Source organism: Rhinopithecus roxellana, chromosome 13, assembly GCF_007565055.1.
Source record: "Rhinopithecus roxellana isolate Shanxi Qingling chromosome 13, ASM756505v1, whole genome shotgun sequence".
Taxonomy (NCBI): Eukaryota; Metazoa; Chordata; class Mammalia; order Primates; family Cercopithecidae; genus Rhinopithecus; species Rhinopithecus roxellana.
This window is the reverse complement of record NC_044561.1, coordinates 35,159,997-35,185,669: the sequence shown is the minus strand read 5'-3', so window position 1 is coordinate 35,185,669 and position 25,673 is coordinate 35,159,997. Positions and strand designations below refer to the sequence as shown.

At 51.0% G+C, this 25,673-nt stretch overlaps 1 protein-coding gene across 1 annotated transcript in view; it reads left to right on the top strand.

The window, feature by feature from the left end:
* The first annotated feature begins 10,035 nt into the window (after window positions 1–10,035).
* LOC115892712 (ran GTPase-activating protein 1-like) overlaps window positions 10,036–25,673 on the top strand; it is a 45,652-nt gene continuing 30,014 nt past the window's right edge. The window contains 3 exon segments of the mRNA XM_030914355.1: window positions 10,036–10,985; window positions 15,414–15,563; window positions 22,208–22,335. Coding sequence (XP_030770215.1) covers window positions 10,859–10,985; window positions 15,414–15,563; window positions 22,208–22,335 — 405 coding nt within the window. The 5' untranslated portion in view covers window positions 10,036–10,858.

Here is a 25,673-nt window from a genome sequence, read left to right as displayed (position 1 = left end):
GGCATGGTGATTCAGTGTGCCTGTAGTCTCAGCTACTCAGGAAGCTGAGGCAGGAGAATCCCTTGAACCCTGGAAGAGGAGGTTGCAGTGAGCTGAGATTGTACCACTGCGCTCCAGCCTGGGCAACAAAGACTCCATCTAAAAAAAAAAAAGGCCGGGCGCGGTGGCTCAAGCCTGTAATCCCAGCACTTTGGGAGGCCGAGACGGGCGGATCATGAGGTCAGGAGATCGAGACCATCCTGGCTAATACGGTGAAACCCCGTCTCTACTAAAAAAAATGCAAAAAACTAGCCGGGCGATGAGGCGGGCGCCTGTAGTCCCAGCTACTCGGGAGGCTGAGACAGGAGAATGGCGTGAACCCGGGAGGCGGAGCTTGCAGTGAGCTGAGATCCGGCCACTGCACTCCAGCCTGGGCGGCAGAGCAAGACTCCGTCTCAAAAAAAAAAATAAATAAAAATAAAAAAAAAAAAATAAAAAAAATAAAAATAAAAAAAAAAAAAAATGGCGGGGGGTGGGGGATTATAATGAATAATGTCTGTAAACCATGTAGTGAAGGCCGAATAAACATAAATGTCAGGCTGGGCATGGTGGCTCACGCCTGTAATCCCAGCACTTTGGGAGGCTGAGGTGGGCGAATCACCTGACGTCAGGAGTTTGAGACCAGGCTAGCCAAAGTGGTGAAACCCCATCTCTACTAAAAATACAAAAATTAGCTGGGTGTGGTGGCGGGCACCTGTAATTCCAGCTACTCGGGAGATTGAGGCAGGAGAATCGCTTGAACCCGTGAAGTGGAGGTTGCAGTGAGCCGAGATTGCACCATTGTACTCTAGCCTGGGCGACAAGAACAAAACTCTGTCTCAAAAATAAATAAATAAAATTATATATATATATACACACACACATGCCCTAGGCAATTTACAATGAAACACCCTTGACAACTTATCACATTTACCACCATGGTTATCATTCTCATGTCATCGATGAGGATGCTGAGGCCAGTTGGATTGCTGCATTTTGCCTCAAGTGGACTAGGTGGCAAATGGTCTGGTGATTCCACCACCCCAGGTTGCTGGTGAAATAACGAACACATAACCTTGAAGAGGACTGTCCATCATTCAACGGGCATTCAGCGGGACACCAGCCTCCTATCTCTTCAAGTTGGTACCAACTTGTTCAATTGTTTGGGCTGCCTAAAAGACCCCAACCAGAGGTGAGGATGCTTGGAGAAAAGGGCTGAAAGGAGGCTGGGCGCAGTGGCTCACGCCTGTAATCCCAGCACTTTGGGAGGCCGAGGCGGGTGGATCACCAGGTCAGGAGATAAGACCATTGTGGCTAACACAGTGAAGTCTTGTCGCTACTAAAAATACAAAAAATTAGCCGGGCATGGTGGCGAGTGCCTGTAGTCCCAGCTACACAGGAGGCTGAGGCAGGAGAATGGCGTGAACCCGGGAGGTGGAGCTTGCAGTGAGCTGAGATCGCACCACTGCACTCTAGCCTGGGCAACAGAGTGAGACTCTGTCCCAAAAAAAAAAAAAAAAAGAAAGAAAGAAAGAAGGAAGAAAGAAGGAAAGAAAGAAAAGAAAAGAGAAGGGCCAGGAGGCTGGCATCAGTAGGTTTTCCGGGAAGCCCCATGTTGTCAGTCCCATGTTGTCACAGTGTGCTCTGTGTCCCCACGTTAAAGCTGAAATAGCAGTAACAGCCACTGCTTCTTTACTATGAGCCAAACACGTTGCCTCTGTTGATTCTTTTACCCTCTCAAAAACCCTGTAGCTGGGCACAGTGGCTCACATCTGAAATCCTAGCACTTTGGGAGGCCGAGGTAGGTGGATCACCTAAGGTCAGGAGTTCGAGACCAGCCTGGCTAACATAGTGAAACCCTGTCTCTACAAAAAAAACACAAAAATTAGCCAGGTGTGGTGGTGGGCACCTGTATTCCAAGCTACTCAGGAGGCTGAGGCAGGAGGATCACTTGAACCCAGGAAGCGGAGGTTTCATTGAGCTGAGACCATGCCACTGCACTCCAGCCTGGGCAACAGAGTGAGACTCCATTAAAAAAAAAAAAAAAAAAAAAAAAAAAAAAACCACCTGTAAGATAGGGATTGTTTTTTACCCTTTTTCAGATAGGAACAGAAACAAAACAGTTCTGTGACTTGATCAAGGTCACAAAGCTAAGAAAGAGGCAGAGGTGGGATTCAGTCCCGGGCTTGTGCGCTTATAAGGCATGACCACAGCACAACATGGACATCTAGGGGCTGTCATGTGATTGCCTCACTGGAGAAAGGGAGTCAGAGGCTCATGCTCCTAACTGAGGAACTGATAGGTACGTACATCATTTGTTTATCCCTTTTTCGATGAGCACATTCTGCATCAGGCTTATCTCTGAGGAGAGCCTGAGTGCAAGGCAACCTTGGTTGCAACCACGTGCGGGGCTTATTCATTCACTCAGCAAACATTCACTCCCAGGCCCCAGGTCTCCACAGCTCCAGCATGGTCCCAGGTTGTAGCCCTTCAGGCAGGAATCTTAATTTGGGGTTAGCGAAGGGATCTGAAAACGTACAAAAAACTTGAGGCTTAGGTTTCCTTTTCCTCATTGTAAATTGGGGGTGCTATGGACTGAATGTCTGTGTTTCATCAAAATTCATATGTTGGGCCGGGTGTGATGGCTCATGCCTGTAATCCCAGAACTTTGGGAGATCAAGGTGGGTGGATCACCTGAGGTCAGGAGTTTGAGAACAGCCTGGCCAATGTGGTGAAACCCCGTCTCTACTGAAAATACAAAAATTAGCCAGGCATGGTGGCACATGCTTGTAGTCCCAGCTACTTGGGAGGCTGAGGCAGGAGAATTGCTTGAACCTGGGAAGTAAAGGTTGCAATGAGCTGAGATTGCGCCACTGCACTCCAGCCTGGGTGGCACAGCGAGACTCCATCTCAAAAAAAAAAAAAAAAAAAAAAATCGTATGTTGAATCTCTAATCCCTAATTTGATGATATTAGGAGGTGGGGACTTTGGGAGATAATTAGGTCATGAAAATGGAGCCCTGATGAATGGAATTAGTGCTCTTATAAGAGACACTGGGGAGATGATCTCTCTCTCTGCCAGGTGAGGATACAGCAAGAAAGCAGCCATCTATAAACCAGAAAGGTGGCCCTCACCAACAACCTCACCATGCTGGGACCCTGATCTTGGACTTCCAGCCCCCAGATCAGTGAGATGGCTACTGCTTAAGCCATCCAGTCTATGGTATTTGTCATAGCAGCCTGAGGTGACTAAGACCGGGGTAATATGAGTACTGTACTCGATGGGGCATGGTGGCTTACCCAAAATCCCAACACTGGGGGGCCGAAGTGGGCAGATCACTTGAGCCCAGGAGTTTGAGACCAGCCTGGGCAACATGACAAAACCTTAACTCTGCAAAAAATACAAAAAATTGGCAGGCGCGGTGGCTCATGCCCGTAATCCCAGCACTTTAGGAGGCCAAGGCTGGGCATGGTAGCTCACGCCTATAATCCCAGAACTTTGGGAGGCCAAGGTGGGCGGATCACCTGAGGTCAGGAGTTTGAGACCAGCCTGACTAACATGTTGAAACCCCATCTCTACTAAAAATACAAAAATTAGCCAGGTGTGGTGGCGCACACCTGTAATCCCAGCTACTCAGGAGGCTGAGGCAGGACAATAGCTTGAACCTGGGAAGCAGAGATTGCAGTGAGCGGAGATCACGCTATTGCACTCCAGCCTGGGCAACAGAGCAAGACTTGGTCTCAAAACAACAACAACAACAACAACAAATTAGCCAGGTGTGGCCGGGCGTGGTGGCTCGTGCCTGTAATCCCAGCACTTTGGGAGGCGAAGGCAGGTGGGTCATGAGGTCAGGAGTTTGAGACCAGCCTGACCAACATGGAGAAACCCCATCTCTACTAAAAATACAAAATTAGCCAGGCATGGTGGCACGTGCCTGTAATCCCAGCTACTCAGGAGGTTGAGGCAGGAGAATCACTTGAACCTGGAGGGTGGAGGTTGCAATGAGACAAGATCATGCCACTGCACTCCAGCCTGGGCAACAAGAGCGACACTCTGTCTGAAAAAAAGAAAAATAAACAAATGAAAATTTAAAAATAAATTAAAAGTAAAATAAAATAAAAATACAAAAAGTAGCCAGACATCGTGGCACATGCCTGTAATCCCAGCTACTCAGGAGGCTGAAGCAGGAGAATCTCTTGAACCCAGAAGGCAGAGGTTCAAGAGAACCTCCTCTCAGTGAGCCAAGATTGCGCCACTGCATCCCAGACTGGGCGACAGAGTGAGACTCCATCAAAAAAAAAAAAAAAAAAAAGGAATTATTATTTTTTTAAGATTGGAGTCTCATTCTGTCAATCTGGCTGGAGTGCTGTGGCATGATCTTGGCTCACTGCAATCTCCACCTCCTGGGTTCAAGCGATTCTCCTGCGTAGGCCTCCCAAGTAGGCACGGGCCACAGGCACGTGCCACCATGCCCAGCTAATTTTTTTGTATTTTTAGTAGAGACCATATTGGTCAGGCTGGTCTTGAACTCCTGACCTCGTGATCCGCCCACCTCGGCCTCCCAAAGTGCTAGGATTACAGGCTTGAGCCACTGCACCCAGCCAATGAAGGAATTATTAAAAGAGAAGATAATCTGCCAGAAACCATTTGGTACTGGGAAACCCTCCATAAATATTAGAGCAGAATGTAAGCTCCTCCATAGACACCATCCTTTTCAATCCTTTTCAATCTCTTTCATCACTGGATTTTCAGGAGCTGGAACAGTGCCTGTTGGAACATAGATGTTTGATAACTATTTGTAGAACAAATGAATTATTTTAATGATATTTATCAAAGTTAAAAAAATACTTTGCTCTAGTGGGAAGTCCCTGGCTTGAGCCCTGAGAAAGATGTAGTTCAAGTGTCCCTCATAGATGATGCAGCCAACCCGCTCCCGCCAGTGGAGGGGACCCTCGGGGAGGCTGCCTTGCCCTGCAGGTGGGCTGACCCATCTCTCTCCAGGGGCCACAGGCGAGCACCCCATTGGGTGTTGGGAATTTCTCTCCACATTCCTCACATGTCTGGCATACTTTAGCCATTTGTTTTTGATCTGACTAAACAGCAAGTCAGCAGCCTTGGTCTGTTTTCAGGAATCCAACTTAAATATTATTATTTATTCCATTTACAATTGGCAATTAAGTTTGTTTTCAGGCACCAGAATGGAATTTAAAACACTCAGTTAAGTAAACCAGACTAATCAGAGGCAGCCTGCTTTTGTCTTGGAAACATTCTTTACAAAAACAACAAAAGGGCCGGGCGCGGTGGCTCAAGCCTGTAACCCCAGCACTTTGGGAGGCCGAGGCGGGTGGATCACGAGGTCAGGAGATCGAGACCATCCTGGCTAACACGGTGAAACCCCGTCTCTACTAAAAAAATACAAAAAACTAGCCGGGCGAGGTGGCGGGCACCTGTAGTCCCAGCTACTCAGGAGGCTGAGGCAGGAGAATGGCGTGAACCCGGGAGGCGGAGTTTGCAGTGAGCTGAGATCTGGCCACTGCACTCCAGCCTGGGTGACAGAGCGAGACTCCTTCTCAAAAAAAAAAAAAAAAAAAAAAAAACAACAAAAGAAGCCTGCACTGTTAACAGAGAAAGGCCTGGAACACTCTCTGCTTCTCCTGATTCCCCCTTAAACTCACCTCGCACTCACGAGTGAAGTGTATATGTTGAAAACAACCACAGAAGGGCAGAAATGGTGGCTCACACCTGTAATCCCAGCACTTTGGGAGGCCGAGGTGGGTGGACCACCTGAGGTCAGGAGTTTGAGACTGGCCTGGCCAACATGGTGAAACCCCATCTCTACTAAAAAAAACAAAAATTAGCTGGGCATGGTGGTAGGCACCTGTAATCCCAGCTACTCGGGAAGCTCAGGCCGGAGAATTGTTTGAACCCGGGAGGCAGAGGATGCAGTGAGCCCAGATCATGCCATTGCACTCCAGCCTGGGCGACAGAGCAAGACTCCGTCTCAAAAAACATAATAATAATAATAAATAAAAAATAATAATAATAGAAAAGGACCCTAGAGACCTGGCTTCTATTCTCTTCCTCTCTCTCTCTCTCCTTTTTTCTTTGAGACAGGGTCTTTTTCTGTCATTCAGGCTGGAGTGCAGTGGCCTGACCATGGCTCATTGCAACCAACCTCCACCTTCTGGGCTCAAGGATCCTCCTGCATCAGCCTCCCTAGTAGCTGGGACTCCAAGTATGTACCACCATGCCTGGCTAATTGTTTTTAACAGAGACAGGGTCTCACTATGTTGCCCAGGCTGGTCTCATATCCTGGGCTCTAGCACTCTTCCTGCCTTGGCCTCCCAAAGTGCTTGCATTACAGCTGGTTGTGAGTCACCGTGCCCAGCCTTGTCTCATGTGTAAGTCAAACTGTAACTTGGGTCTGAATTCTTCATTTGTTGAAATAAGGAACAAGATAGCTTTGGATGACACCATCCATTTGTCAAAGGCTATGGTTACACTTCTTGGGCCAGGCAGACTAGCTCTCAGGTGATAACTTGAAAGAGAAAGCTGGGGCCGGGCGCGGTGGCTCACGCCTGTAATCCCGGCACTTTGGGAGGCCGAGATGGGCGGATCACGAGGTCAGGAGATCCAGACCATCCTGACTAACACGGTGAAACCCTGTCTCTACTAAAAATACAAAAATTAGCCGGGCGTGGTGGCGGGTGCCTGTAGTCCCAGCTACACGGGAGGCTGAGGCAGGAGAATGGCGGGAACCCGGGAGGCGGAGCTTGCAGTGAGTGGAGATCGCGCCACCGCACTCCAGCCTGGGTGACAGAGCGAGACTCCGTCTCAAAAAAAAAAAAAAAAAAAGAAAGAGAAAGCTGGAGAAAGGGCTGGAAGGAGAAAGAGAGAAGATAAGTAGTGTGTTGCTTGGAAACAGTGATTTTTTTTTTTTTTTTTTTTTTGAGGCAGAACTTTGCTCTTGTTGCCTAGGCTGGAGTGCAATGGCGTGATCTTGGCTCACTGCAACCTCCGCCTCTCAAGTTGAAGAGATTCTCCTGCCCCAGCCTCCCGAGTAGCTGGGATTACAGGTGTCCGCCACCATGCCCAGCTAATTTTTTGTATTTTTAGTAGAGACGGGGTTTCACCATGTTGGCCAGGCTGGTCTCGAACTCCTGACCTCAGATGATCCACCCACCTTGGCCTCCCAAAGTGCTGGGATTACAGGTATGAGCCACCGTGCCCAGCCAGAAACAGTGATGATTCTTGATTCTCCTGACTTGCTGGGTACCCTTGGGCAAACCCCCTGTTCCTTTTCAAACCCCAGTCTCCCCATTTGTAAAGAGGTTTAAGATAGAATCAGGAGGCCGGGCACGGTGGCTCACGCCTGTAATCCCAGCACTTTGGAAGGCCGAGTAGGCGGATCACCAGGTCAGGAGTTTGAGACCATTCTGGCCAATATGGTGAAACCCCGTCTCTACTAAAAGTACAAAAATTAGCTGGGCGTGGTGGCGTGTACCTGTAGTCCCAGCTACTCTGGAGGCTGAGGCAGGAGAATCGCGTGAACCTGGGAGGCGGAGGTTGCAGTGAGCTGAGATCGCACCACTGCACTCCAGCCTGAGCAACAGAGCGAGACTCCATCTCAAAAAAAAAAAAAAAAAAAAAAAAAAAAAAATCAGGATACAGGAGTGACATAATCCAGATTGCTAGGGGGTGCTGTCAGGCTGAGTTTGTGATTTTTAGCTTCGAATGTGAACACCTTCAGGCAGAACATCCACTCTCCAACTCCCCATGAATCCCCCCAAGCCCCACCAAGCCGCGCCAAGCCCCATGACTTCCTGTTACCTCCTAGGCCTTGAAGGCCACTGAATTTCCGGTGTCTAAGAATTCCCTTCCAGTTCCAAAAATCCCAAGACCCATCAGCTAAGATGTTCCCCTGCCCACCTTCCTCTTCCCTTTGGGAGGTCTCTGTGTGCAGACTAAGGAAAGTCTCAAGAAGTAAATTTGGAAAAGGGAGCCTGCAGATCACCCCAAGGAAAATCCAGACTGATTTGATCAGTCCTAGCTGGAAGCAGCACAGGAATAGCATGAGGCCTGTGACTCATTTTAAGCAAACATCCGGTAATCTGACTAGTATCTGGTTCAAATGGGGAAACCTCAAGCACCTATGACAGGCCTGGCCCAGAGAAGATGCTGCCCAGATGGATACAGCGCCTCCTCCCCAGACCCTCCCAGGCCAAGAACAGTGTTAACTCTGTCCAAGAGCCCCAGAGCCCCAGGCCAATTGCTGTGGTGCTTTGCATCTTGCTGTGGGCACCTGCCGGAGGGAAAGACTCATGAAGTAGCATTTGACATGGGCCTTGTAGGAGAGGGAAGGTGGAAAGAGGATCCACATCTCAGGAACTTTGAGAACTGGGAGAGTTACCCTCTGTCTAGAGCTTCAGTTTTCTCATCTCTGAGCTGGGAAGGGTGGTAATGATGCCCACTTCCCTTTTGGTGGTGAAGATTAAATGAGCTGTGTGTAAAAGGATATGGCATGATCTGTTTATTCATTTATGTATTTTGAGACGGAGTCTTGCTCTGTTGCCCAGGCTGGAGTGCAATGGCACGATCTTGGCTCACTGCAACCTCTGCCTCCTAGGTTCAAGCAATTCTCCTGCCTCAGCCTCCTGAGTAGCTGGGATTCCAGGCATGCGTCACCATGCCCGGCTAATTTTGAATTTTTAGTAGAGGCGGGTTTCTCCATGTTGGTCAGGATGGTCTCAAACTCCTGACCTCAGGTTATCCGCCCGCCTCTGCCTCCCAAAGTGCTGAGATTACAGGCATGAGCCACCGCGTCCAGCCTGCATGATCTGTTTAACTTTTTTTTTTTTTTTTTAAGTTTTTGAGACAAGGTCTTGCTCTGTCGCCAGGGCTGAAATGCAGTGGTGCGATCATGGCTCACTGCAGCCTCAAGCTCCCAGGCTCGAGATCCTCCTGCCTCAGTCCCTTAGCTGAGACTACAGGCATGCACCATCATGTCCAACTCATTTCTGTATTTTTTGTCGAGACAGGGTTTGACCATGTTGCCCAGGCTGGTCTCCAACTCTCTCGCCTATAATCCCAATACTTTGGGAGGCCGAGATGGGCAACAAGAGTGAAACTCCGTCTCAAAAAAAAAAAAAAAAAAAAAAAACGCTGTTTGTGTTTTTATGCTTAAATTCAAACCTGCAGAAAAGTTGCAAAAAGGTTCAAAGAACTCCCATATCCTTCAACTAGATTAACTAACATTTTGCCACATTTGTGTCTCTGCTTTCTCTATGTATATGTGTATTTCTTAACCATAAAGGTTGCTGACATCATGTCCTTTATGTCCCTAATTATTTCAGCATTTTTCCCCAAGAACAAGGGCAGTCTCTTACATAACCCCGTACCATAATCAAAATTAATAAATTCAACATTGATACAATACTATTATCTAATATACAATCAAATTTTGCTGTTTCAGTATTGTCCTTTATAGCAATCCCCACCCAGGATCCGATCCAGGACGATGTATTGCATTCAGTTGTCTTTTTCGTTTCCTGTAATCGGCAACAGTTTCTCAGTTTTTCTTTGTCTAACATTATACAAACATTTCGGGAAGGGTACAGATCAGTTATTCTGTACCGTGTCCCTCAGCTTGGGTTTCTCGTGATTAGACTAAGGTTGTAGACCGGACGGTGACGCCGTGTTTTTCTCAGTGCATCACACAGAAAGCGTGCGATGAATGTCAGCTTGTCCTGCTGTTGATGTTAACGTGGCCGTTCAAGCGGTGTCTGCAGTTTCTCTACGATAGTTACTATTTCCCCTTTTTAATTATCAGGTAATTTGTGCATATTTATGTGGAAGCCTTCGAATGCCCTTTCAGTTTCATGGGACGGAAAAGAACACTTTCTTTCGGCAAATGGATACCTGTGTCTTGCGGAAGAGACCCAGCAGCCAGCAGTACATGTGTCAACAAAGTTACGCGAACAAAACCTTTCCGGAAGAGCTGAGGGACCTGGGTGCAACGCATTCCGGGAATTGTAGTCTCTGGGTGCTCCCGGCTGAACACCGCCCTGCGGTCTCTGCGAGAAAGAGCCAGAAGCCGCCAGGGGAGGGGGAAGAGGAGGGCGGCGGGGGACGCCTTGCGCGCGGTGCGCCATGGGACGGGTAGTTCACGGCGCGCGCCCCGTCGCGCCCCCAGCTGGGTAACGGGACTGCCCTACCCGAGAGGCCGCGCGTGCGGGGCGAGGGCAAGCCGGCCTGGGCCTCGAACAAATCAAATCGAAGCAAAGAAACTGCCGGCTTTCAAAATCCTCCTCCTCCGCCATCATCCGCCGCGGTGCGGAGAGCAGGTGGTGCTGGAAGCGCGTGAGGCCGGGAGCGCGAGAGAGCTGACAGACGAGCCAGCTGGACATCTGGACCGCTGGACCCGGAGGTGGCGACCCCGGCCTGACCCGGACCCTAAATCCGTCCCCGCCCCACCGGGCGGAGGCGCGTGCTCGGTTACCCCCACGCGGCGGCGCCGCCTGTTTACGGTAGAGTCAGGGTCCCTTTCCTTTCACAGTCACCTGCCTGGAAGAGGGGTGCGGGGCGAGGAGGGCGTGGCGCCCCTGTGCGCCTTCTGCCTGCTCCCTCGGCCTTCTTCACTAAGTCTTCGATGGCCTAGCGCCCCGCGGTGGCGGTGGGAGTGGGGTTGTTGGGCGGCGCTGGCTCCTTTCACAAATGGGGAAACCGAGGCTTAAAGGGCGTCTGACTCGCCGGAGCAGCTCAGCCTGCAGCTGCTAGCAGTGGCGTCTCATATTAGCATCGTTGTCAACCGGAGGCGGTGCGAGTCCGCCGGGGATTCCAGATGGGTCTCCCGCGCCGCCCGCCTGTCATTTGCGGCCTGTATTCGCGAGTCGCTCCCGCTGCGCCGCCTCCCAACAGGCCCACGCCAACGGGGGGCCCGGGCTGGCGCCGCTGTCCCTGGAATCGATGTGAGTCACTGATGCATTGCAGGAGCATGCATCTCACCTCAGAAAGTCTCCGACGCTGCTGCGGAGCGGGGAGGGGAGGTTTCTTTATTAACCCTTTGCTTTTGCTCTGGTGCTGACCCTTTGCTGACCTTGGACAAATCAATTCACGTTTCTGTGCTCCAGTTTCTTGGTCTATAAAGTGTGTGTGGAGGAGTGCATCTCTTTGTCTGGCTCTCTCTTGGACTGAGGAATAGGCCCCCTTTCAGCTGAGAAGTTCTGTCCCTATTCTATTTGGAGGCTTCACCACCACCTTTTACCCTCAGATTGTCTCATCTCAGAACTGCAAGAGATGCTGGGGTTTCAGGTTAATTTTTTGTTGGTTTTTCTTTAACTTTTTTTTTAATCTTTTTAGAGACAGGATCTCCCTCTGTCACCCAGGCTTGAGTGTAGTGGAACAATCACCGCTGAACTGCAGCCTCGGCTTCCTGGGCTCATGCGATCCTCCCACCTCAACTTCCCAACTCATGGGGACTAGCAGGTGCCATCACACCTGGCTAATTTTTAAATTTTTCTTTGGGGACAGGGTCTCATTCTGTTGCCCAGACTTGTCTCGAACTCCAGGTCTAAAGTGATCTTCCCGCCTAGCCTCCCAAAGTGTTGTAATTTCAGGTGTGAGCCACTGCACTGCGCTGGTTTCTCGTTAATTTTTTTTTTTGAAACAGGGTCTCCAGAAGTGCAGTAGCAAGCTCTCAGCACACTACAGCCTCCACCTCCAGGGCTCAAGTGATCCTCCCACCTTACCCCTCAAGTAGCTGGGACTGCAGGCACCCGCCACCACACCCGGCTAGTTTTTGTATTTTTAGTGGAGACCGTTTCAGCACATACCCAGGCTGGTTTCTAACTCCTGGGCTCAGTCGATCCGCCCACCTCAGCCTCTGGAAATGCTGGGATTACAAGAGTGAGCCATTGCACCCGACTCTGGTTAATTCTTTTTTTTTGAGACGGAGTTTCACTCTTGTTGCTCAGGCTAGAGTGCAATGCCACGATCTCGGCTTGCCCCAACATCTGCCTCCCGGGTTCAAGTGATTCTCCTGCCTCAGCCTCCTGAGTAGCTGGGATTACAGGCATGTGCCACCACGCCCAGTTAATTTTGTATTTTTGGTGGAGACGGGGTTTCACCATGTTGGACAGGCTGGTCTCGAACTCCCGACCTCAGGTGATCTGCCCGTCTCAGCCTCCCAAAATGCTGGGATTATAGGCGTGAGCCACCGCACCTGGCTTGGTTAATTTTTATGCAGTTTCAACTGGTCATTTCTTGAGCACCTTCTGAATGCCAGGCTCTGTGTGGCAAGTAGAGTGATCCTGTCAAAACATAGGTCAAATGACATCTGTCTCTGCTAGAAACTTCAGTGACTTTCCTTGTCACTTATAGCGAAAGCCACTGTTCTTCAAATGGCCTTTATGACTTGGGCCCCTTGTTAACTCTCTCGTCTCTTAACTCCTTTTTTTCCTCTCTCTCTCTGCTTCAGCCCCACTGGCCCTATTGCAGTTCCTCCAACCCTCTGCCCGTACAAGAGCCATTGAATTTGCTGTTCCCTTTGCAGGAATCGTGTTCCCCCAGATGTGTGCATGGTCCAATCCCTGACATCTTTATTTAACTATTTCCTAATAATGGCTTTTTGTTGTTGTTGTTTGTTTGTTTGTTTGTTTTGAGACAGAGTCTTGCTCTGTCGCCCAGGCTGGAGTGCAATGGCGCGATCTTGGCTCACTGCAACCTCTGCCTCCCGGGTTCACGCCATTCTCCTGCCTCAACCTCCTGAGTAACTGGGACTACAGGGACACATCACCACGCCCAGATAATTTTTGCATTTTTAGTGGAGACGGGGTTTCACCACGTTGGCCTGGCTGGTCTCGAACTCCTGACCTTGTGATCCACCTGCCTTGGTCTCCCAAAGTGCTGGGATTACAGCCATGAGCCACCACTCCCATTTTTTTAAATCACATACTAAATGTGTCATTTAGCACACATGCTTCAAGAGGTCAAGATTTATGTTTCCTTTGCTGCTATACTCCTGTTACCTGAAACAATATCCAGCACACAGTAATACTCAAATGTTTTGTTGAATAAATGAGTGGCCGGGCGCGGTGGCTCAAGCCTGTAATCCCAGCACTTTGGGAGGCCGAGACGGGCGGATCACAAGGTCAGGAGATCGAGACCACCCTGGCTAATACGGTGAAACCCCGTCTCTACTAAAGAATACAAAAAAAAACTAGCCAGGCGACGAGGCGGGCGCCTGTAGTCCCAGCTACTTGGGAGGCGGAGGCAGGAGAATGGTGTAAACTCGGGAGGCGGAGCTTGCAGTGAGCTGAGATCCGGCCACCGCACTCCAGCCTGGGTGACAGAGCCAGACTCCGTCTAAAAAAAAAAAAAAAAAAAAAAAAGAATAAATGAGTGGACACCTTACCCAGAATAATAATTCATGCTTATTGACAAAGACATAGACAAACCAGGGTGATAAGTTTGAACCCAGAGGAAGCCTAGGGGTGGCAGGATTCAGGGTGTCACATCTGTATCTGAGAATGAGGAGGCTGTAGGAGGAGGCCTTTTGGATAGCACCCCCTAGTTCTGCCCCTCATATCTGCTTCCTTGGGCTGTCCTGATTACTTGCTGTTTCTCCTCTTTTTTTGGAGCATCTCACAGATGCATTTATTCATACCACAAAGTAAACACTATACAAATATGTAGTGATGTTCCACGTTCCTGTCTAATATAGCTGGCTTCAATTGACAGGCAGTACACATGAGACGTTTAATCTCACATGTACTCCAAGTAAAGCTGGAGTACCATGAGCAGGCGCAGGAGTTCTCAAAGGTTTACTTGTTGTTTTAAAAATTCTCATTTATTGGCTGGGCACGGTGGCTCACGCCTGTAATCCCAGCACTTTGGGAGGCCGAGGTGGGTGGATCACGAGGTCAGGAGATCGAGACCATCCTGGCTAACATGGTGAAACCTCGTCTCTACTAAAAATACAAAAAAATTAGCTGGACATGGTAGCGGGTGCCTGTAATCCCAGCTACTCAGGAGGCTGATTCAGGAGAATGGAATGAACCCAGGAGATGGAGCTTGCAGTGAGCCGAGATTGTGCCACTGTGCTCCAGCCTGGGTGGCTGAGTGAGACTCCGTCTCAAAAAAAAAAAAAAAAAAAAAAATTCTTTAATTTATTTAGTTACTTTTAGAGATAGAGTCTCCCGCTGTTACCCAGGCTGGAGTGCAGTGGCACAGTCATAGCTTACTGTAGCTTTGAACTCCTGGGCTCAAGTGATCCTCCTGCCTCAGCCTCTCCAGTAGATGAGACTGACTACAGGCACGTGCCACCACATCCAGCTAATTTTTATTTTTATTTTATTTTTTTGAGACGGGGTTTTACTCTGTCACCCAGGCTAGAGTGCAGTGGTGAGATCATGGCTCACTGTGGCCTCTGTCTCCTGGGCTCAAGCAATCCTTCCACCTCAGCCTCCCCAGTAGCTGGGATTACAGGTGCACACCACCATCCCCCGCTAATTTTATTTATTTATTTATTTATTTTAATGGAGATGGAATTTTGCCATGTTACCCAGCTTCAGCTGCGGGGCTCAAGCGATCTTCCCACCACAGCTTCCCAATGTGCTGGGATTACAGGTGTGAGCCACTGCACCTGGCCAGCTTTACTTCTTTTACCAGCACTCCTGACTATAAACAGTGAGGCTCATCAACCCCATTTCCAACCAAATCCCCTGGTAAACTTGGGTATAGTAGGGCTTCATGGGTGGCGGCCCTGTCCCTGTCCTATTATGATGGTAGCTGTTGTGATGTGGCAATCTCTGACCTAGAAAACCCTGAGAGGCCACTGTGGCCTGCCTAGTCTCCCGGCCAGGATTGAAACCAGACGTGCAGTGGGGCTGACCCCGGTGCTCCACCCCAGAGTCATGCCAGCGTGGTTGTGGGGCATTCTCTGGGATGGATGATCTGGATCCCATAGCCATCTGTGTCCTGTTTGAGGAATGTGACCCTCAAGCAGCTAGCAGCCAAGATGCTCAAGCAGGTGTGTGCTTGGGCCAGACTCTGCAGCCTTTGGTTTGGGACTTGACTGCCATTCACTAAAGGGGTCCAGGAAATGGGCAGCTCACATGGCATTGCTGGGCATCCCAGCTGCGGCAGTTTGGCAGAGGAGGACTTGTAATGAGATGGTAGCTCCTTATAGGCTAAAACATGATTTTTCTGTTCTCTTACTACCTCCTGCACCTTCTGGAACTGTTCGTTCTCTGATGCTGTTTTCCTTTCTTCCAGTGGTTTAGCTCTAGGGTCTCCATAGCAGGGGAGGTAGGGTCAGACTCCTGAGATGGCTGATGTCCTACCCTGCCCCCCAACCAGGGGCCCCAGGAGACTCCTTTTTCTTATTGCCTCTTCAGTCTGCAGATCTCCAGGGGAGCCCACCAGCGTAGTCAGCATGGCCTCGGAAGACATTGCCAAGTTGGCAGAGACACTGGCCAAGACTCAGGTGGCCGGGGGACAGCTGAGTTTCAAGGGCAAGAGCCTCAAACTCAACACTGCAGAAGATGGTGAGTTTCTGGAAGTTGTGCACTGCTGTGTCCAGGGGAGGAAAGGGAGTGTACTGAACTCTTACTGGTTGTCAGGCTCTTTCTGCTACATTGTCTCCATTATTTGTCCCAGCAACTCTGTGAGGTGTCATTGGACCCCTTCTAACAATGAGGCTCAGAGATCATTTGCCCATGAGCAAGCTCCCCTGTGCTTTGCCTGTTTGCAGTGGGCATCCCTTTGTGCCCTGCCCTTTCTTTCTCAGGAGGGGATGGTAGGTAATGAGGGGCCACAGTTAGTGCCAGTCCCAAGATACAGCCTCTGACTCTGACTTCACATCTGGTGTTCTCCCACCCCTGCCCTTTACTCCCATGATCTCAGGCAGGCCTGGGAATAGGTGCAGCTTTCCCCAGAGCTGAGGCTGTGCTGGAGCTGCATTAAGACAACCTGGGCCCTCTTGGGAGATGCTGGTTCATGCAGCCAGATGTACCTGGGAGAGGGATGGCTGTCTGTGTGTATACAGGTACTGTAACCACAGAAAACTAGGAACCAGAGCGCAGACCCTATCTTTTCATCCCTTGTCAAGGCTTGGCTGCCACTGACCAACCCTGAATCCCCTGGCACCAGCAAATGAAGGCACCTGTGACAAGTGAGGCCTCCTGGGATTCTGGCCCAACCAGGGGAACTGGTTTGGACATGCCTGGTTGTCATGTTGTGTAGGCAGCCTTGTTCTCCTCCCCAGGTCAGAGGCTGCTTGAGTCCTTGGATAGCTGGGAGCGTGGTGATGCATGTTCCTAACATCTCCATAAGGCCTTAACATTTATAAACTTCCTCCCTGTGCGTTTATCACTTTTATTTATTTATTTATTTTTTGAGACGGAGTCTGGCTCTGTCACCCAGTTAGAGTGCAGTGGCGCGATCTCGGCTCACTGCAAGCCTCTGCCGTCCCGGGTTCAAGCGATTCTCCTGCCTCAGTCTCCTGAGTAGCTGGGATTACAGGCATGTGCCACCATACCTGGTTAATTTTTGTATTTTTAGTAGAGACAGGGTTTTTCCATATTGGTCAGGATGCTCTTGAACTCCTGACCTCAGGTGATCTGCCTGCCTTGGCCTCCCAAAGTGTTAGGATTACAGGCGTGAGCCACTGTACCTGGCTTTTTTTTTTTTTTTTTTAATGAGTCTCGCTCTGTCACCCAGGCTGGAGTGTAGTGGTACGATCTTGGCTTATTGCAACCTCTGTCTCCCAGGTTCAAGCAATTCTCCTGCCTCAGCCTCCCAAGTAACTGGGACTACAGGCACGCACCATCACGCCCGGCAAATTTTTTTTTTTTTTTTTGAGACATAGTCTTGCTCTGTTGCCCAGGCTGGAGTGTAGTGGTGCGATCTCAGCTCACTTTAACCTCTGCTTCTTGGGTTCAAGCAATTCTCATGCCTCAGCCTCCCGGGCAGGTAGCTGGGACTACAGGTGTGTACCACCATGTCCAGCTAATTTTCTTTTTTTGTGTTTTAGTAGAGATGGGGTTTTACCATGTTGGACAGGCTGGTCTTGAACTCCTGACCTCAGGTGATTCACCCACCTCAGCCCCCAAAGTGCTGGGATTATAGGCATGAGCCACTGTGCCTGGCCTTCAGCCTAGTTTTGTATTTTTTTTTTCTTTTTTTTTTTTTTGAGACAGAGTCTTGCTTTGTCACCCAGGCTGGAGTGCAGTGGCGCGATCTCAGCTCACTACAAACTATGCCTCCCAGGTTCACACCTTTCTCCTGCCTCAGCCTCCTGAGTACAGGCGCCCACCACCACACCCGGCTAATTTTTTTGTATTTTTAGTAGGGATGGGGTTACACCGTGTTAGCCAAGATGGTCTTGATCTCCTGACCTCGTGATCTGCCCACGTCGGCCTCCCAAAATGCTGGGATTATAGGCATGAGCCACCATGCCCGGCCCCCTATTTTTGTGTTCTTTTTTTTTTATCTTTTTGAGACAGTCTCGCTCTCTTACCCAGGCTGGAGTGTAGTGGCGCTATCTCAGCTCACTGCAAGCTCCGCCTCCGAGTTCACACCATTCTCCTGCCTCAGCCTTCCGAATAGCTGGGACTAGGCTGGGCGCGGTGGCTCAAGCCTGTAATCCCAGCACTTTGGGAGGCCGAGACGGGCGGATCATGAGGTCAGGAGATCGAGACCATCCTGGCTAACACGGTGAAACCCCGTCTCTACTAAAAAATACAAAAAACTAGCCGGGCGACGAGGCGGGCGCCTGTAGTCCCAGCTACTCGGGAGGCTGAGACAGGAGAATGGCGTGAACCCGGGAGGCGGAGCTTGCAGTGAGCTGAGAGCCGGCCACTGCACTCCAGCCTGGGCGGCAGAGCCAGACTCCGTCTCAAAAAAAAAAAAAAACAAAACGAATAGCTGGGACTACAGGCACCCACGACCACGCCCGGCTAATTTTTTGTATTTTTAGTAGAGACGGGGTTTTACCGTGTTAGCCAGGACGGTCTCGATCTCCTGACCTCGTGGTCCTCCCGCCTCGGCCTCCCAAAGTGCTGGGATTACAGGCGTGAGCCACCGCGCCTGGCCTATTTTTGTATTTTTAATAGAGACTGGGTTTTGTCATGTTGGCCAGACTGGTCTCAAATTCTTGACTTCAGGTGATCCACCCACTTTGACCTTGTTTATCACTTTTGATGCTTGCATCACCCTTGTGGGAGATAGATAGGAATGTTGCTGTTTTATAAATGAGAAAAAAGGATTTAGGAAACTTAAGTAACTTGGCCAAGGTCATACATTTGATAAATAGCAGAGCTAGGACTTTCACAGAGGTCCAGTGAAATCCCTATTACTGTGCTTCTAATTAGACATTGAGCTTCGCTTAGGAAACATGGATTTGATACTAAATGCCATTTATTGAATACTGTGTCAGATAAGGGTATTAAGTGCCAGATAAATAGTATCTCAGTTTATCTTCACAAAATCCCTTGAGATGGATTGTATTTCCATTTTGCAGATTAGAAAACTGAGGTTTAGGGAGGTGGTATGACATGCCTAAGGGCACAGCTTTAATGAGTGGAGCTGGGATTAGAACTCAAGTTTGGGCCAGGTGCAGTGGCTCACGCCTATAATCCCAGCACTTTGGGAGGCCGAGATGGGCAGATCACCTGAGGTCAGGAGTTCCGGACCAGCCTGGCCAACATGGAGAAAGCCTGTCTTTACTAAAAGTACAAAAATTAGCCAGGCGCGGTGGTGGACATCTGTAATCCCAGCTACTCTTGGAAGGCTGAAGCAGGAGAATTGCTTGAACCCGGGAGGTGGAGGTTGTAGTGAGCCGAGATTGGGCCACTGTACTCCAGCCTCGGTGACAGAACGAGACTGTCTTAAAAAAAAAAGAAAACTCGAGTTTGGCTGGCTCTGAAATTCATCCAGTTAACTTCTTTGCTCTCCCAGCACAGGCTGGATGTGGTGTCTCCCATTTTGTAAGTCCCCAGGGGTGCCCAACTTACCCAGTCCCTAAGAAGTAGCAAATCTGGAATAGGAATGATGTACCCAGGTAACTAAGTGAAGGCAAAATGTGAATATACTCTGTGAAAAGGCTCTGGGAAGTAAGGCAGGGAGAGGCCTCACTTTTACCTTAAGAGCACCCAGGAAGTCTTTTCATCCCTTGCCAAGGCTTGGCTGGCACTGACCAACCCTGAATCCCCTGGCATCTGGAAGTGAAGGTACCTGCATCAGAGGCATCCTTGGGTTCTGGCCCAACCAGGGAAACTTGACCCACCTTGGCAACTTCTTAGGGAACCCCTAATAGGTTGTAAGTCCTTTCTCAAGACCTTCTTGACCAGAAGGTCAAGTTCAAACTTTATTTCCCATACCCATCTCTGTCTCTCCCTCCCACATGTCACCCTACTCCATCCTGTACCAGCCAGACTCAGCTTTTTGCTTCATGTAAGTTGGTTTTGTTCAGATTATACGATTAATGCAGGTTTATTATAGAATACAGAAACATTCAAAGAACAGGGAAAAAAACATATTCTCACTTTCACATAACCCCAGGGATATAACAACTGTTAATTTCAGGACATTTTATTTCTAGCGCATAGTCTTTTTTTTGTCATTGAGACGCTCTCGCTCTGTAGCCCAGGCTGAAGTGCAGTGACAAGATCTCGCTCACTGCTACCTCCACCTCCTGGGTCCCGGTTCAAGCAATTGTGCCTCAGCCTCCCGAGCAGCTGGGATTACAGGCATGCGCCACCATGCCCAGCTAATTTTTCTATTTTTAGTAGAGACGGGGTTTCATCATGTTGGCTAGGCTGGTCTTGAACTCCTAACCTCATGATCTGCCTACCTTGGCCTCCCAAAGTGCTGGGATTACAGGCGTGAGCCACTGCGCCCAGCCTAGTCTTTTTTTTTTTTTTTTTTTTCCCTGTACATAGCTGAGTTCATTTTATTTTGTTTGTTTTTGAAACGGAGTTTTGCTGCTGCCCAGGCTTTAGCGCAATGTCTTGATCTCGGCTCACTGCAACCTCCTCCTCCCAGGTTCAAGCAGTTCTCCTGTCTCAGCCTCCCCAGTAGCTGGGATTACAGGCACATGGCAGCATGCTCGGCTGATTTTTGTAGTTTTAGTCAGAGACAGGATTTCATCGTATTCGACAGGGTGGTCTCAAACTCTTGACCTCAGGTGATCTGCCTGCCTCGGCCTCCCAAAGTGCTGGGATTACAGGTGTAAGCCACCACACCCGACCCATTTTGTTTTTAATTGGGATTATAGATCTTTGAAAGTTGTTGTATAACCTGATATATTGAGAACATTTTACTCCAAGTAGTGGAAAAACACACAATCACCCATTATCCTACCAGCTAGAGAGAACTGCTGTAACATTTGGTTTCTATGTTTCTGGACCTTGTTTTATGCACATGTGTGCATGTGTATTTATATGTGAATGCATACGTTTTTAAAGAGTGATCAGACCAAATGCTTGAGTAACCTAATTTTTCACTTATTGCTATAACAGTTTTTTCCAAGTCAAAAACACCTGTGTCTTACATAGCAGTGCTGGTGTAACTATTTATATAACGTGCCACAGTGAACCTCTGTCCTCCTCTCTATCTTCCTGTCTGTCTCTTTTTTTTGTTTGTTTTGTTTTGAGAGGGCAATGTCTTGCTCTGTCCCCCTGGCTGGAGTGCTATGGCATGATCATGGCTCACTGCAGCCTCAACTTCTCAGGCTCAGCTGATCCTCTCACCTCAGTCTCCCAACTAGCTGAGACTGCAGGTGCATGCCACCATACCAGGCTTTTTTTTTTTTTTTTTTTTTTTTTTTTCTTGAGACAGAGTCTTGCTCTGTCGCCCAGGTTGGAGTGCAGTGTTGTGATCTCGGCTCACTGCAACCTCTGCCTCCCAGATTCAGGTGATTCTCCTGCCTCAGCCTCCTGAGTAGCTGGGATTACAGGCACGTGCCCTATGCCCAGCTAATTTTGGTATTTTTAGTAAAGATGGGGTTTCACTATGTTCATCAGGCTGGTCTTGAACTCTTGACCTTGTGATCCGCCTGCCTTGGCCTCCCAAAATGCTGGGATTACAGGCATTTACCACCACACCTGACTTTTTTTTTTTTTTTTGAGACGGAGCCTTGCTCTGTCTCCCAGGCTGGAGTGCAGTGGCCGGATCTCAGCTCACCGCAAGCTCCGCCCCCCAGGTTTACGCCATTCTCCTGCCTCAGCCTCCCTAGTAGCTGGGACTACAGGCGCCCGCCACCTCACCCGGCTAGTTTTTTGTATTTTTTTAGTAGAGATGGGGTTTCACCATGTTAGCCAGGATGGTCTCAATCTCCTGACCTCGTGATCCGCCCGTCTCGGCCTCCCAAAGTGCTGGGATTACAGGCTTGAGCCACCGCGCCTGGCCTTTTTTTTTTTTTTTTTTTTTAAGATGGAGTCTTGCTCTGTCTCCCAGGCTGAAGGGCAGTGACACGATCTTGGCTCACTGCACCCTCCTCCTCCCAGGTTCAAGACATGCTCCTGCCTCAGCCTCCCAAATAGTTGGGATTACAAACACCCACCAACACACCCAGCTAATTTTTGTATTTTTAGTAGAGACAGTGTTTCACCATGTTGCCCAGGCTGGTCTTAAACTCCTGAGCTCAAGCAATCCACCTGCCTTAGCCTCCCAAAGTACTGGGATTACAGGCGTGAGCCACTGCGCTGGGCCTTCTGTCTTCTCTTGATGGACATTTAGGTGGTTTGGAATGTTTCGTCACAATAAAATAGTACAGTAGTGAGCAAACACCCCCCCACATAAATCATTTAACAATGAAGGCCTTTGTGCCATCGTGCCTGCTGGCTCTCTGGCTTGGGTGCCGTTTCTCTGCTTGACCTGGTACATTGCCCATCTTTGGAGGCTCCACACACACCACCCACTTGGCAGTCTTCTTTGCTGTGAGCCGCCAGTTGCTCTTTTCCCTCGGCTCCCAAGGGTCTCTACATGCCTGATTTTAACACTCATTACAGATAAATCATCTGCATAGCTCTGTACTCTGGACCGTGAGCCTGATTCTCTGTAAGCCAGGGCTCATCACACGGTAGGTGCACCATAAACTGTTGAGTGGCAGGGTGGTTGCCAACCTCTCTCCTACCTTAGCTGTTTGTGATTCCAAAAGCCTAAAGTTCTGCTCTTCCATCCCTGGCAGCTAAAGATGTGATTAAAGAGATTGAAGACTTTGACAGCTTGGAGGCTCTGCGTCTGGAAGGCAACACAGTGGGCGTGGAAGCAGCCAGGGTCATCGCCAAGGCCTTAGAGAAGAAGTCGGAGTTGAAGGTGAGCAGAGTGGGGCGAACAGGCCTAGGCTAGTGTGAACAAGCTTCTGTTCACACCTCCACAACCCCTGCCTGTGTCCAGACACCTCCACAACCCCTGCCTGTGTCCAGACACCTCCACAACCCCTGCCTGTGTCCAGACACCTCCACAACCCCTGCCTGTGTCCAGACACCTCCACAACCCCTGCCTGTGTCCAGACACCTCCACAACCCCTGCCTGTGTCCAGACACCTCCACAACCCCTGCCTGTGTCCAGACACCTCCACAACCCCTGCCTGTGTCCAGACACCTCCACAACCCCTGCCTGTGTCCAGACACCTCCACAACCCCTGCCTGTGTCCAGACACCTCCACAACCCCTGCCTGTGTCCAGACACCTCCACAACCCCTGCCTGTGTCCAGACACCTCCACAACCCCTGCCTGTGTCCAGACACCTCCACAACCCCTGCCTGTGTCCAGACACCTCCACAACCCTGCCTGTGTCCAGACACCTCCACAACCCCTGCCTGTGTCCAGACACCTCCACAACCCCTGCCTGTGTCCAGACACCTCCACAACCCCTGCCTGTGTCCAGACACCTCCACAACCCCTGCCTGTGTCCAGACACCTCCACAACCCCTGCCTGTGTCCAGACACCTCCACAACCCCTGCCTGTGTCCAGACCACCTCCACAACCCCTGCCTGTGTCCAGACACCTCCACAAACCCCTGCCTGTGTCCAGACACCTCCACAACCCCTGCTGTGTCCAGACACCTCCACAACCCCTGCCTGTGTCCAGACACCTCCACAACCCCTGCCTGTGTCCAGACACCTCCACAACCCCTGCCTGTGTCCAGACACCTCCACAACCCCTGCCTGTGTCAGACACCTCCACAACCCCTGCCTGTGTCCAGACACCTCCACAACCCCTGCCTGTGTCCAGACACACTCCACAACCCCTGCCTGTGTCCAGACACCTCCACAACCCCTGCCTGTGTCCAGACACCTCCACAACCCCTGCCTGTGTCCAGACACCTCCACAACCCCTGCCCTGTGTCCAGACACCTCCACAACCCCTGCCTGTGTCCAGACACCTCCACACCCCTGCCTGTGTCCAGACACCTCCCAACCCCTGCCTTGTCCAGACACCTCCACAACCCCTTCCCTGTGTCCAGACACCCTTCCTCCACAACCCCTGCCTGTGTCCAGACACCTCCACAACCCCTGCCTGTGTCCAGACACCTCCACAACCCCTGCCTGTGGTCCAGACACCTCCACAACCCTGCCTGTGTCCAGACACCTCCACAACCCCTGCCTGTGTCCAGACACCTCCACAACCCCTGCCTGTGTCCAGACACCTCCACAACCCCTGCCTGTGTTCCAGACACCTCCACAACCCCTGCCTGTGTCCAGACACCTCCACAACCCCTGCCTGTGTCCAGACACCTCCACAACCCCTGCCTGTGTCCAGACACCTCCACAACCCTGCCTGTGTCCAGACACTCCACAACCCCTGCCTGTGTCCAGACACCTCCACAACCCCTGCCTGTGTCCAGACACCTCCACAACCCCTGCCTGTGTCCAGACACCTCCACAACCCCTGCCTGTGTCCAGACACCTCCACAACCCCTGCCTGTGTCCAGACACCTCCACAACCCCTGCTGTGTCCAGACACCTCCACAACCCCTGCCTGTGTCCAGACACCTCCACAACCCCTGCCTGTGTCCAGACACCTCCACAACCCCTGCCTGTGTCCAGACACCTCCACAACCCCTGCCTGTGTCCAGACCCTCCACAACCCCTGCCTGTGTCCAGACACCTCCACAAACCCCTGCCTGTGTCCAGACACCTCCACAACCCCTGCCTGTGTCCAGACACCTCCACAACCCCTGCCTGTGTCCAGACACCCACAACCCCCACCCACAACCTGCCTGTGTCCACACCTCCACCCTGCCTTGTCCAGACACCTCCACAACCCCTGCCTGTGTCCAGACACCCTCCCACAACCCCTGCTGTGTCCAGACACCTCCACAACCCCTGCCTGTGTCCAGACACCTCCACAACCCCTGCCTGTGTCCAGACACCCTCCACAACCCCTGCCTGTGTCCAGACACCTCCACAACCCCTGCCTGTGTCCCAGACACCTCCACAACCCCTGCCTGGTGTCCAGACACCTCCACAACCCCTGCCTGTGTCCAGACACCTCCACAACCCCTGCCTGTGTCCAGACACCTCCACAACCCTGCCTGTGTCCAGACACCTCCACAACCCCTGCCTGTGTCCAGACACCCTCCACAACCCCTGCCTGTGTCCAGACACCTCCACAACCCCTGCCTGTGTCCAGACACCTCCACAACCCCTGCCTTGTCCAGACACCTCCACAACCCCTGCCTGTGTCCAGACACCTCCACAACCCCTGCCTGTGTCCAGACACCTCCACAAACCCCTGCCTGTGTCCAGACACCTCCACAACCCCTGCCTGTGTCCAGACACCTCCACAACCCCTGCCTGTGTCCAGACACCTCCACAACCCCTGCCTGTGTCCAGACACCTCCACAACCCCTGCCTGTGTCCAGACACCTCCACAACCCCTGCCTGTGTCCAGACACCTCCACAACCCCTGCCTGTGTCCAGACACCTCCACAACCCCTGCCTGTGTCCAGACACCTCCACAACCCCTGCCTGTGTCCAGACACCTCCACAACCCCTGCCTGTGTCCAGACACCTCCACAACCCCTGCCTGTGTCCAGACACCTCCACAACCCCTGCCTGTGTCCAGACACCTCCACAACCCCTGCCTGTGTCCAGACACCTCCACAACCCCTGCCTGTGTCCAGACACCTCCACAACCCCTGCCTGTGTCCAGACACCTCCACAACCCCTGCCTGTGTCCAGACACCTCCACAACCCCTGCCTGTGTCCAGACACCTCCACAACCCCTGCCTGTGTCCAGTCTCTCCACAACCCCTGCCTGTGTCCAGACACCTCCACAACCCCTGCCTGTGTCCAGTCCTCTCCACAACCCCCTGCCTGTGTCCAGACCCTCCACAACCCCTGCCTGTGTCCAGTCTCCTCCACAAACCCCTGCCTGTGTCCAGACACCTCCACAACCCCTGCCTGTGTCCAGACCCTCCACAACCCCTGCCTGTGTCCAGACACCTCCACAACCCCTGCCCCTGCTGTCCAGACACCTCCACAACCCCTGCCTGTGTCCAGACACCCTCCACAACCCCTGCCTGTGTCCAGACACCTCCACAACCCCCTGCCTGTGTCCAGTACACTCCACAACCCCTGCCTGTGTCCAGACACTCCACAACCCCTGCCTGTGTCCAGAACCTCCACAACCCCTGCCTGTGGTCC